Here is a 14,318-nt window from a genome sequence, read left to right as displayed (position 1 = left end):
ACGGGGATAAGGATTGAAAACGGAAGATAGGATGGTGAAAATTAGCTATGTTTCTGTATAGCTGTGGGTTTTCAAAGCTCATGAATGGCACTGGGAATCATCGCTTTGAATGGATTTGAAGTTTATTCTTTTGACACTTAAGAAAGCAGAATGTGTTGTCGAAAAAGCCCAGCGACATCGTCTGATCAAGCTGTAATTCTGCTTTTACAGTACAGCACAAAAAGATTGCCCCTTACTGAAAAAAATATATAATTATAGCCTGAAGGAAACAATGGTTTGTGATGATGTGGTGGTATAATTGCAAGATGACCTTCTTAATTGGGGAGAGTTTGCAATTTTCAAAAACAAAGCAAACACATCCTTTTGGTCATATCTGTTGAAACTGTCAATATGACCGGATAATAGTACACCATTAAAATGATCCATGTAAACAAAGCAGTCATCTTTGGCCACATCTTGTACCTCAAATTTAATTTTTAAGTTCCCACCGTGCTGCACAAAAACTGAAGACAAACAACCAGTCAGAGACAGAAGGTGTGACAGCCTAGGTGCCAATCTGTTACTTGGGGCTTTTGAAGCTTAACTGAAACTTTAACGGAATATCCACCTCAAAAACAAATGAATAAATAAAACATCTCTTCATTTCATCTACAGTAAAGTAATGCTATCTTGCCTTTATAGCAGGGGTGTTCAACCCTCTTCTTGGAGGGCCCCTATCCAGCCTATTTGAGATGTCCCCCTCCTCCTCCTGATTCAAATGATCAGGACCGTTATCAGGCTTCTGCAAAGCTTGCTGATGAATCAGGTGTGTTGGAGGAAGGAGAGATGGGAAATGTGCCGCATCGGGGCTCTCAAGGACCAAACTTGATCAAGCCTGCTTTCTGGGTGTGCCTGGCCCAAACTGTTCCCGCCAAGTTAGCGCATCGTATGAACACTCCGGGTGACCTACTTGTTGACCCTCAGAAGTGTGTGGTCGAACGACTTTTATCCACATAGTACGAGTGGGCCGGTCTTGCACCTTCAACTGCAATGTCCTTGCTTATGCTGCTTTTTCCTCCTCTGCCGCCTTGTCGCTCTCTTCCCTCCAGTAAATGTTGATTGAACAAACAACATGACAGTAGAAAAGACGGCGATACATCCAAAATGGGCCAATTCCCCCACCGATCCCCCACCCCTCTACCCCCGCTCACTGTCTGTCTTGATGCTGCTCTCTGTTCTCTTTTGGGCTGTGCTGACATGCTTGCTGTCCCATGCTTTGGTCGTCTCCATGTAGGAGGACAGCCGTGTAGCTTTTGTCTGTGTGCATGTGTGTGCGTGTGTGTGTGTGAGATGTGCAGTGCCAGCACATTTCAATCTTAGCCAAGTGGGTGACAATGAAAGATGTTTACCACACAAGAGCAGCGTCCTTATCCCCAAAACATCACAAAATATGCATCATGTAGGTTCGCATGTGAGGCCTGCTACTGACGTGTGACGGAATGTCACGGAGTGCGTGTTGATGTTGTTGCTGTGCGGCCGCCCAAGGAGCCGACAGATGTGACAGCGACAACAAAGCTGTTCCGCGCACCCTCGCGCCCGCTCCCGTCGTGTTCCTTCTCCTTCAACCCTGTTATGATGCCAGCCTCAGACTGCGGCAGTGCGGGGCAGTGAGACGGAAAATACAGTGATTGTCGCTGACAAAAAGAGAGGAGCTGGGCAAGTGGGGGAGGGAGGGAGAGTCAAAGGATGACAATGCAAGGGCATGAAGAGAATCGAAAGAAGGAGGTGAAGACAAGGAGCAGTAAAGTGGTGAGGATATATGGAGTGTCCACTCCAGAGAGCGGCGCCCAGGCTTCAGTTTTGGAGTTAATGTGTGATGTAGGTGGGAGCCATTAAAAGTGGCACCTTGTTCTGCAGCATGCGCATGCAGCAAGCCAGCTGTCCAGCTCCCTCTCACCATGGGGGCCGATGGGGACATGCATCATTCATGAACAGGGGTCAATTTGGCTGCGTCATCACCCTCATATCGCTGCCAATAACACTGTCTGCCACCTTATTTCACCCGATTCAAAGCACGACAGCAAATTTGTCATGAGGGATAAAAAAAAGAAAAAATCCAAGCTTTGTAATTGAAGTACATAGATGATTGCTGTATTTGTACCCTGCATTCTTGCAAAAGTTTTGTCTATTGTGATTCATGAACTGAAATCTAGGCAAAAAATGTCTTCCACTCAACGATGAAAACAAAAGATCACCTCAATGATGTACGAGAGACATCCATCCATCCATTTTCCGAACCGCTTGATCCTCACTAGGGTCGCGGGGGATGCTGGAGCCTATCCCAGCCGTCTTCGGGCAGTAGGCGGGGACACCCTGAATCAGTTGCCAGCCAATCGCAGGGCACACAGAGACGAACAACCATTCACGCCCACACTCACACCTAGGGACAATTTAGAGCGTCCAATCAGCCTGCCATGCATGTTTTTGGAATGTGGGAGGAAACCGGAGCACCCGGAGAAAACCCACGCAGGCCCGGGGAGAACATGCAAACTCCACACAGGGAGGCCGGAGCTGGAATTGAACCCGGTACCTCTGCACTGTGAAGCCGACGTGCTAACCACTGGACTACCGGGCCGCCCGTACGAGAGACAACAGAATGTTATTCTCAAAATGTACGTGGCACATTCCATCCCCAGCATCCTTTTTGGCGGCCCAGCTTATGTCGCAGCCCACCTGCCTGCCTGCTTGCTTGTTTGCCTTCCTGCCGTGAAGGTCACCCTCCCTGCAGCTATGGATTACACAGGCGCACACTCAGCCAGAATATGATACTGCCCTTCAACGAAGGTGCCTGACGTGCGTCGGTCAGGACGAGTCTCTGATTTCTGATTTCCAAACCACGTTGTATTTGATTCACCAAAATTGTTTAGGAAAATATCAAGAATTGACCTTATGATTTAACAAACGTTAGCAAAGTCAGCCATGTACTGCAGTGCAGATGAAGTAGATAGCTTTTTTTATTTTTATTTCTTGTATGCAAGGTTAAAAACAAAAACATCACAATAAGTAACGGTAACAAAATTCTACAACAACTAGTTTGAAAACATTTTCAAAACTGCCAAGCACCAATTAAATGCAGGCACTCTAAAACAGTCCAAAGACTGTTAAGCGCAATGCATTGTACTGCTTCTAATGTTAGATGTATCACAAACGTAACATCTCAGACACAGCCATGTATAGTCTCGCTTTCAATCCACTGCTGGCCAAGTGGCCAACTTTGTGTATTTGTGGTTTGTAGTCCCATCGAGAATTACTCAAATTGGATGGATGTACTCATGGACGACTAGGTGGATGGATAGATCAAAAGTGCTCGGCTTGGGATTTATTTGACTCAAACGTAAACTTGGTTGTACCGTATCCGTTTTTCCTCTCATATATGAACAAAAAAGGTGGAGCACCTGTTACCAAGCTTCCCGTCTCAGGCTGAGGTAAATGACAACAGCTGGGAAGCCACAACAAATACATCAAGCAGCTGCCTGCGTGGCTTGCAAGATACAGCTTATCGCCTAGGCCACGGGTGTCCAAATCGATGGCTGCTATCCTGCAAGTTTGACAAGTTTCCCTCTACCGCAGCTGATTCAAATGATCAGCTTATCAGCAAGCTATACAAGAGCCTGATAATGATCCTGGTCAGTTGAATCAGTTGCGTTGGAGAAGGGAAACATCCAAGACATGCAGGAGCAAAGTGTGACATATCTGTGCTTTAGCTGCTCACTGAGATGAAATCACACAAGATTCATTTGGTTGTTGTTTTCATTAACTTTAAGTGCATGTGTTTCCAGAGCACCTTGGTGGTTTAAACCAGCGGTCCCCAACCCTTTTTTGCCCCACGGACCTGTTTAATGTCAGACAATATTTTCAGGGACCGGCCTTGAAGGTGTGACAGATAAATACAACACAATAATATGATATAACCTGCATGAAAACGGTGGTATTTTCTAAACATAATAATAAACACGAATCACGACATGAGGAACGTCCTATCTGGCCGCAAAACTCTCTGGTGTTGTGCATGAAAATATGAGTCACCATCGCCGCATATTATACAGAGTGGGCGTGGTGCGTGGGAATCTCCCGTTGAGACAAATCCGTATTTTAGTAGGACTCCGGACATTGTCTATTAAATGTAGCCTTCTTTTTATTGGAAGTCGTAGGCTCCTCGACTCTCTCCTGGCTAGGCCTTTTCCCCTTCCCAAAGACGTTTGCTTTTTACTCATTTTGCTAGCTCCTGGTTTCATTTTAGCGGTAACCTATCACGTGACCTGTACCGGTCCGCGGCCCGGGGGTTGGGGACCACTGGTTTCAACTATCGGGGACTTTGTTCTACTTGGAAGGTGCCATTTGACAATGATGTTGTTGTTTTTCCCTGAGAGTGTGCCACGTGCTAATGATCTGAAAAGGAATCCAAGAACATTACAACCAAGACAATAAAAGATGAATCGTCATAGTCCCTGAAGGAGACACGAGGGGGTATAGTTCTTCGTCAAGCATTATCAAAGAGCCATCAGGAGAGCATTCATGTCGGTCTGCTAAGGTGCATTCAAAGGAGGGCCAATGTCACCATTTATCCTGCATAATGGAGCACTGGGGGTCAGTTTTCTTCTGAGTGCGACAGGAGCCATTTGATGAAAACTCTCTGGAGTCAGGCCAGTTTTCAGAGGTTAGCGGAGTTGGCAAAAATGTATTGCTACACATAGAGCAGCTCATGCTGTCCTTTGCAGGCTTGGCCATCCCTGCTGTGACCTTAATTTGTTGTGTCTTGAGTAGGCATGCCAAACAGGCAGCTGAAGCTCCCCAAGGGGACAAACGGACAGGACATGTGAGCATTCTGCGCATGTGTGGCATGAGAGATGAAGAGGACAGGCTGAGACGACCAGATACATGTCGCTACTTGCATTTCCATAAATGTACAGCCCATGTGAATATGATCATGTGGCTGGAAGGAAGGGCAGAAAGTGGCGCCGTGAGCGCAAAAGAACACATGCTACTGCCCTCCCTGCTCGCTAAATCTGAAAATGAAGATTTGTGGCAGTGCCTGGTTGATGGTTAGTGGCGTAGCCCCTCCTTCAGAAAAAAAAAAATCTCATTAGGGCCACTGTAAATGAACAAGCCATCACAGGCTCAAATGAAAAAATGAGGTCACTGTCATGGTGTGTTTTTGTGGTTTCGATTATATCGTCTTGATTTCATGTCTGCTTGCTCATTAGGTTCTCTTTTCCACCTGTGGTTGTCAGCCTTGTTCCTTGTGTCTCTCATTCAGTTCCCTGCAGCTGATCGCCTCTTTTCCAGGTGTGCCTTGTTGTCTCGTCCCTTTGCTTGTATCTAGCTCGCTGATTACTTTCATTCTGTGCCTGTTCATTGTTGCTGTAAATCGAATTACGTTATGTTTTTTTTTGTTTGTTTGTTTTATTTTGTTCCGTGTTTGTGTTTAGCCTCTGAATTACTTTGATCCTTTCTTAGGAGGGGGGAGGCTTTGTTCATTTAGTATATTGCTAATCCCATGAGATTTATTTGTATTTTTGTGTGACTAAATGCTTATTTCCCTGCATTTGGAGCCACCATTTACCTCCTCACCACAAAATGTGGACAGGAACAGTGCTGTTACACTTCAGTCACATCATTCGGCCCCAGACATGAGCTGGATTCCTAAAATATGCAGTAGAGCATTTGTGCACTGAAAATGCAGAGCTTCGGACTGCCACTAAAAGGTTCAATTTTGTCTCTAAAATTTCTCTAAAAAGGACATTTTCAATTAACTCACACATGCAACTAGTAATACAATTATTATTGCAAAATTTTAATGCTGACTTCTGCTGCACACTTCAACAAATCAATCAAATCTAAAAAAAAGAAAATAAACTCAAAGTAAAGGAGGTACAATATGCGTGACACCAATGTAATGCAGGACGACTACTATAGCTTGTGGGTTCATGTGCAACTCTCCAAGTTTGGCATAACTGTCTAAGAACACTGGCGAGGAGGACTGTCAGTGATTACTTTCTTCCCAATAAACCTTGTGTGACAAATGGTGATCAGGAATCTGACTTGTTTCATAAGAAATTGGCCATGGCAGGAAAAACGGCAGGAAATGTTGTGAGAATGAGGGGCCATGTGAGTTCACTTGCCTGTGGGGCAAATTTAATGAATTGCCAATTCAGGCTCAACATTAACTTTACATTTTTAGTATTTAAGAGATGTAACTTAAGGTTTATTATGTTTATGTTGTGTCAAAACCTGCACAGTAAAATTGACATTTTAATAGATTGCAGGTTCTGGACTTAATATCTCTTACTGATATCTCTCTGACAGTGTCAATGAAAACTTTCATTTCACTCGGTTTAAAATCCATTCTCCAAATACATCCTGAACAAAAAGGAGCGGAAAAAGAAGAACCACGTTGTTTACGTAATCACGCATGCAATATGCATTGCCTCAACCCCAGCATTCACAACCTAATTCAAATGTAAATCATGTGTCACTTTTGTGTATATGCCGCTTTCAATTGCATCAATATGGTAATGCAACGCTCCTTTCAATACCTTGTGAGTTGTCTTTTTCACTGTTTGTTTACATTCAAGAATGCCATAAATGTGGCTTTAAACTACTCTGACTTGGTGAAAATGCAGCAATGGACAAACCCAGACACACATACCATAAATGGATGGTCTCAGCTCCCACTTTGGCCGTGACAGCCTTCTAATCCACACCTCTGGAATCACCCGCCTTAGCCCCTCCCTTCCCTGCAGCCTCAGGCAGGGGCAGGGCACCGTGTGGGGCAGGTCGTGGCAAAGCCCTTCTCCCCCGTCTTGCACTCCCTCTTGAAGGGGCTGGCAAACGAGCGCGCAAGGAGACAGGTGTGCATACCAGCCACCTGCACTGCAGCCTGCAACAACTTCTCATTCAACTAAATGTCGAAATAACTCCCTCCTTGGCTGTGCGCTCGCTGTCAGTGGGCTGGACGACACAGAGGAGCTAAACTCACGCTTCTGCCAGCTCTTTTTTTTTTTAATCACTGGGCCATTTAAACACAGCGCAAGACTTAGTTGGCAGTGTCAGCGTGAAGATTCTGGCTATTTTGAGAATGTTCTTGTAACATTAGGGATTAAGAGCTAGACAGTAGCTCAAGGCTTCTTAGAAGCGAAAGAAGCTACTGCTACACTGTGTGTGCATGGTTCTCCTCAGGAACGAAAAGAAAATCACCTTCTGGAGGTTCGGGATCACAGATTGAGGTGATGTCCTTGCGGCGTTAGGATGACATTCCCAGCAGTGTGTCATGGATAAAGTTTGTATGGGCCAGATTCCATGAGTCAGATGATATGAGAGAAGCTCAGGCTGTATGTGTGTTGCGGAAAGGAATCTGTTTCTTCCCGTAGGCCAGCTTGAGCCGAAAGGCTCTCATCTGGCCGCGTTCTATCATCTTACTGTGTGCTCATTTCCTCGCTGCCTTTACATCTCTCTTTCTTGCAAACCGCCATGCCTTCCCGGGAGTCAACCACGATCACCATTTTGACCTTGCTGCATCTCAAGGAGAATTGATTTCTCTTTGGGCCTTTGTGAGATACTCTAAACAGCACTCAGAGGAATTTCCTCTAATTCCTCCATGAGCTAATTCCCTTTCATGAAGACACTGCATTATGCCAGTTTGCCTTTCTCTCGGGCTCCCACTAATTGTCTACAGGGTGCACAGAAATAGAGCAGCCTTGAGTAATGCATCATCTTTGCCCGCCAAACGTTTGCATTGCTCAACCGTTTTATGGTTGGCTGCTGCTGCTTGGGGAATTATTAATGCCCCTTCCCACACCGTTACTGAATTAACGGATCGATAAAACACTCTGGGCTTTTACTTTTCATAAGCATGATTGTTACTGACAAAATATTCAGCTTTTAAACATTGAAGATTGGACAGGAACAAAGCAGCAGAGCAATTTCCCACAATGTCTCATTTGTGATGGGAACGCTAGGAATGAAATATTGCTTTCTAATGCAACTACACTGTCGGTGTACAGCTTATTTTCGAATGTGCAAATATTTACTGAACCAGATCAGGAAGCTTAAGTGTAACACACAAAAGCACTCCAACACACATAAACTCCACCAGTCAGATTTTTGGACATGGTTCCTAAATAAGTAGCCCTACAGGGGAGGCACGGTGGGCGGCTGCTGAGCACGTCCGGCTCACAGTGCAGAGATGCAGTGTTTGATTCCGGCTACAGGCTTCCATGTTCTCCTGGGCCTGTGTGGCTTTTCTGTAGGTACTCCGGTTTCCTCCCACATTCCAAAAACATGAATGGCAGGTTAATGGAGCACTCGAAATTGCGCCTCGGTGTGAGTGTGAGTGTGAGTGTAAATGTGCAGTGCAATTGGCTGGCAACCCGTTCAGGGTGTCCTGCCACCTACTGCCCGAAGACAGCTCGGATAGGCTCCAGCTCACCTGTGACCCTCGTTCACGGGATAATCCGGTTAGAAAATGGGTGGATGGATGGATGAAGGGATGGATATCCTACTGAAAAATCTGATGGATCAGGTATTCAGATTTATTTTTTTAATGCCTGGTTATAAGTACTGAAGACAACACGTACTGAGACCAGAAAAAATTGCCGCAAGCAATTTTTTGAATCGAGGCACCCGATTTGAGGATTTGTTTCAGCCCTACTCCAAACTTTACCGAGATGACAGAAGGGGGTTTATGTCAATTGAGTGAGCACTAAAGGCTTTGCCAAATGAACAGTTTCTGGATGATCAAGCTAGTCAGGTTTCCATATCAGAAATGACAAGAAATGTTCTTCAGCACAGTGCCAGTGAAGAGGCACTTTTACAGACACTGCAGGGTTGCTATTTGAAGAATCATCTGTGCCTATTTCCACTGATCACAATGCCTGTTGACGCGTAGCGAGCATTGCGCAGGCTGCAACTCCCAGGTGTCCTCTAGCCTGCGGATTCTTCAGTGAAAGCACTCATGTGACACCTTAATCACACACAGGTGCATGTTGGCTTCGCGGAGCAGCAGCTCTACTCTGGAGATAGGTGTGCAGTGCTGGTGTGTGCAGGTGACTCATTCACCTCACATGTTGTCATGGTCTTTGATAGAAGGGAATACAGTGAAACCTACATGGGCGAAAATACCCCCTCGTGTGAAAAAATCTTTATGCATTAAAACCATTCCCACTTTTCTGCACCCCCTACAATGAAAAATCCCCGTTGCGTAAGACGAAATGTTTTTCTCTGCCCTTGCCACGCAACGAGATTCACTACTATGAAAACAGGCCTTCCGCAAAAGTCGAATCCAACCTCAGCCTACAGCGACTCCTACTGCTTAGCTCGGAAACGGCAACAGCAAACACCACAGTGGCTTACACATGCGCAGTCGTACAAGAAGTATTTGTTATTGTTAGTTTCAGACGCAGCACAAACGTTGCATTGCTAAAATGGCTACAAAAACGGACCTTTGCAGACCAAAGAGTGAAGAAAAGTGGCATGTGATCTGCATAGCGGCTAGACGCACAAGTGAGCACAATGAAACAAAATTGGTTTGAAGAATTGTGGTCCACTGGACAGTCAGAAAAAAGTTGCCATCTTATGCAGAACTCCCAAGTGACCATTGCTCAAAACTTCAGCATCTGTGTTTTGTCATGGATATTCAAAGAAAGCCAAAAGGGATGAAGTGCGCCTGCACGCAAAGCAAATGTCTGGCTCCTTAATGCCTTATAATTCCAGAGTCACTTTGACAGAAACACGGGGAATGAAATGATCATTGTCTATAAGGCCAGGCTCTCCAATGGTGATCCTCAAGGGCCCCTGTCCTGCCTGTTTTCCACCTCTCCCTGCTGCAACATGCCTGATTCAAATGAACAGGATCAGTATTCAACTTCCGCTGACCTTGCTGACTATCTGATCATTTGAATCAGGTGAGTTGGGGGGAGGCAGACATGGAAAACAGGCAGGACAGCGGACCTCAAGGAACAGGATGGAAGAACCCTGATCCGTAAAGCCAGGTCAAAAGCGAGCAAAGTTTAATGAAGACAGATTAAGCGGCCAAATACGAGGGTTCCGTTGAGGGCCGATGAAACATCCACACACGCTGACTCAGGCTCACTCTCCTCCGCGAAAGGTCCAGACGAAGCCAAGAAAGCGCATCATCCCAAGAACATTTCTTGCTTGTCAAATGCTCATCATGCACGAATAGGCCAGGGAGCTTTACAATCAAGCACACTATGCCAAAATATGACCATCGATCAATTTCCTACATTGCGTAAGCTCATTCGGGCTCAAATTTGGCAAATAGTGAACAATTCTTCAAAAAAGGGCCATCAGGGCCCTCCCAGTTGGCTTTACTGTCAAACTAAACACAAAACAAGGAGAATTACACAGCATGTAATGAAAACAATCACATACTGTCGCTAGCTTAATGTTACCACTCAGTGCAAATCACCAGAGATGGGTTTAGGAATAGTATCCAGATGTGCAGTTTTCTAACCTCAGATGTTTGAACACAAATGGTGCATCAACAGTTAGACAGATATTATAACAATAGTCACACACACACATATTTTCTTATATGTGAAAACAACTCGTATGCAGTTTATTGAGTGTATTCAACATGTTCTATTTCCCTGCCTTAAGGGTCACGTGTCTGTTGTCATCTGGGTTAGAACACCATCGCGGTGGTTTTAATCACATTGAGTCAGACGGTGTTCTCTACAGCAGGGCAGAAAGAGGTATATCTCTTTGTGGTAGGTGGATGGTCAGTCACCAGATTGAAGGAGGCTCACAGTGTTGGTGTCATCAGAGAATTTGATGATGATGGTGTTTGCTAGGCTTCTTCTATATTGGCTTGTGTCCAAAGTGAACAAGGCGGGTGAACTCGCTGCACCCTGGGGCACCCCTATATTACAGGTTTGGTGAGTGTTTTTCACTTTTACTTGTTGTACTCTTTCTGTCAAGAAAGGATCAAACACTTTGATGCAGGACTCAATTTTAAGTCTGGTCTGGAGTTTCTGGGTAAAGACATGAAGTCATACAGTATTGAAAGCTGAACTAAAATCAGCGAACAGAAATCATGCATAAGCATTACAATTTTGTAGATGTTTACAGCTCAAGTGGGACATGCTGATTATTGCGTCTGATTTGTTATAGCCCTGTTTCGACACAAATTGCATAAGAAAAGGAGCTACCTCTGATTTTAGTCTATTTACCCCCATTTCCTCAAAGCATTTCACGACAATACTGGCTCATGCCAAATGCCTCTAATCGTTCTTCGAAACAGGACAAAAAGTCTTTGGGATTGGAATCTCTATGGCCTTTTCCAAAGTTGTAGTACTGTACAAGACATTTATGCTAAGTTGAGTTTCCCTGCTTTATTCTTATCAGACTTTACAATCCCTCACTCAAATGGGACCGAGTGCCACAAAAGTGAGCTACAATTGATTGCCTTGATGATCCACGAGCTGCCCTGGAGGGCAGCCATAGAGCACATCCACTGACGTTATCATCATCGCGATTGTCAGATTTAGAAATTTCCACCTAGATTTTAGACTACCTTCACAATGCTGTTTCCTGCTAATTTGACTCTCAAGTGCAAAATAAACAGAAGACAGGTGGAGTAAGAATAAAGGGTCTATGCTTCAAGGTCATTCAAACAAACAACACGAGCAGACGAGCAACACAGACATAGCTACTGATGTAGACTGTAAACACAAGCATTCACTCTCTACACAAACCGCACACATTTGTTATGATTATTATTAAAATATTATTATTATTATTGTTATTATTATTATTATTAATAATAATAATTTAATATTGTTTGCTCATGTTCTATCAGCACCCATCAGATTTGTATTAGACACCAAAATATGATGACAGAAAGTCAGCCTTGCAAAGGTCATTACAATGACATTGGCCTTTTCAAACAGGATGAAAGGCAGAAATATCAAATCGTGCACCAGCCACATCTTACCAGGAACAGTAAATGTATCAACGTCACTATGGTAGGCAATGGAAAGCATATACTGTACGAATGACGGTAGGTACGTGCATATCGTGAATGAGAGGTTCGAAAGGTGGACTTGAGGTGATCTTTTTGGGGGGTGTTTAAGTGCAAGATTCTTCAGAGCAGAAATGCGACGAAAAGCATACGGACTTGGTGTGACTTAGCCGGAGATGAACCCTAACACGCAAGTGACAGTTGTTCATGTGAATGCAAGGCTGGAGCTGACTGCAAAACATGGTGCTCGGTGTTTGGCTTCTGTTTCTGCTTCTTTGCCATCCAGCGCTCTGCTAATTAAGTTTGTCACTGTCGCAGTTGAACATTAAAGCTGCTGTTCACACATTCCAGATGAATATCATTTAGACAAAGTACAAGCGCTGCCCCAGCTGCACCCACTTAAAGACAGTCACTTGATTGTGCATAAACATGAACAAAAATGCGTAAACTCTGCCAAAATTACAAAGACGAGAATCTGCTGAATAGTCAAGGCCACGTGAACTTGCTTGTTCTTTTCAAAGTATGCGTGAGTCGCTATAATCATTAGAGATGCCTGCTTGGAAAACATGCCAGCCCAGAGAGCAGAAAGAAGGGCAGAGCCCGGATCGGTCTCGGCATGCGTTCACACAAATTTAGTGGCGAGTCCGGCAGTGCACAAGGCGCCGCAATTAACATACACACACATTAATATGCTTGCAGATGCTGACGGGCACTACGTTGCTAGTTAAAGGCATAAACACGTCCTTCCTAGCCTACACACATCATGCATGACTGGTCATGTGGACTTACAGTGGCGAGCTCCCGGCATCCTCTGTGTGAATACACACGCCAGCTATGTGGAGCACACGGGACCGCACTCGCAGACATGGCTACTATGAGACCAGAATACTAAATAAGAGAGTGCAGGCTGAGTCAGAGCACAGCAAGACTGCATATCAGCTCAAAGCTATACAGTGCAGCGAGCACGCGACTCACTCTTTTCACATGGGATTTTGCCAAACAGCCAAGGGTAAACAACAAATTGGTGCCGAATCTTTTAATGAATTGAGGACTTCAACACTGTCAAATGCATCACAGCATATTTATGCAGTCCCCCAAATTCATGGAGCTATCCCCTTAGCAGCTGTGGCCGTGCAAGCTTTCTGATTGGATGTTTCTTGGTGATACTATGACATCATTTGCCACATCATTGCTTTGCTTTTCTCCCCTTAACTGTCATGTGGAAAAAGTCCCTACATCAGACCGTCGAAGTGTTCAGAGTGACAAAAATGCAAAAAGAAAAGAAGATGGCCAAGTTGGAGTTCTGGCAGGGGGGTGGGGGTGGGGGTGCACTGACGCAGAATAACGGCAATGTAAACAATCTTTTGTCGTATAAATGTGAGTTTATATGTGACACATCAGCCTGGTCATGTGACCAAGCATCCCATAATCATACAGTTCAGCACTAAACAATTCGACCTTGCCTGTCATCACTCACACCTGCCGTATTAATGACACACGATTATGATAATTACAAGCCCTTGCTGCGATTTCAGGGTTTATCCCGCCAGTCTGTGTTGACAGATGTGGAATGAACACCATGCGGTTTATACAGTACAACTAATGAAGAGTCGCAAGCTGTGCAAAGGAATTAGTGAGCCGGCAAATGATTGACCTTCCAAGCACCAAAAAAAAAAAACTCACCCAAAATCATGTTGTGTGCTGCTATGTGTCGGCCGACGGCCCCGTCTGGTGGTCCTGGGGGAAAATATCTCCAAAGTCCTCCCTCAGAGTCCCCCTTCGCACTCTAGCAGGAGGCAAGTCAGAGAGGCTGATGCGAGGAGAGGGAACTGCTGCAGCACATGCCACCTGGTATGCGTGCACTCTCCAGGTGAAAAGCTATAGGTGTGGGTGTGCGAGACAGAAAGAGAGGGAGAGAGAGAGACAGAGAGAGAGTGTGTTTGTGTGCGTGTGTGTGTGTGTGTGTGTGTATGTGTGTGTGTGCGCGTGTAGGGTTGGGTTGGGTGCGGGGTCCAGTGTTCCTGCAGCTGTGTGCTCAGGTAAGCTTGAGGACACTATGGAGGGCTTTACTTGCAAAGGGGAGCAAGGGAGAGAGGAGAGGAGAGTCAGTAGGAGGCGGGTGAACAAAAGTGAGGAAACCAATCAGATGGGGAGGCTATAGAGCCAAGATTTTCTACTTCTTCTTCTGCTTCTTCTGCAGAGTAGCCAGAGGGGAATGCAGGGATCTCCAAGAAAAAAATATAACAAACTTCCCATTTGTCATTTCATTTTGATGTTACAACTGGGAAAATAGCTTCAA

At 45.1% G+C, this 14,318-nt stretch overlaps 1 protein-coding gene across 4 annotated transcripts in view; it reads right to left on the bottom strand.

Moving 5' to 3' along the window:
* The window catches only part of znf385a (zinc finger protein 385A), a 51,315-nt gene extending 36,997 nt beyond the window's left edge, over window positions 1–14,318 (bottom strand). The window contains exon 1 of one of the 4 annotated variants that reach the window (XM_086121397.1): window positions 13,703–14,318. In XM_086121397.1, the coding sequence (XP_085977523.1) occupies window positions 13,703–13,712 (10 nt within the window). In that variant the 5' untranslated portion in view covers window positions 13,713–14,318. Of the gene's footprint in view, window positions 1–6,688; window positions 6,793–12,808; window positions 12,945–13,702 lie in introns of those variants that run through there. The other 3 variants (XM_086121388.1, XM_086121406.1, XM_086121426.1) reach the window with 3 other exon arrangements.

Source organism: Hippocampus guttulatus, chromosome 1 (genome assembly GCF_054856545.1).
Source record: "Hippocampus guttulatus isolate MCC_2025c chromosome 1, RoL_Hgut_1.0, whole genome shotgun sequence".
NCBI classification, from domain to species: domain Eukaryota; kingdom Metazoa; phylum Chordata; class Actinopteri; order Syngnathiformes; family Syngnathidae; genus Hippocampus; species Hippocampus guttulatus.
Note: the sequence above shows the minus strand (reverse complement) of the source record. Positions and strands in the feature narration are given on the sequence as shown.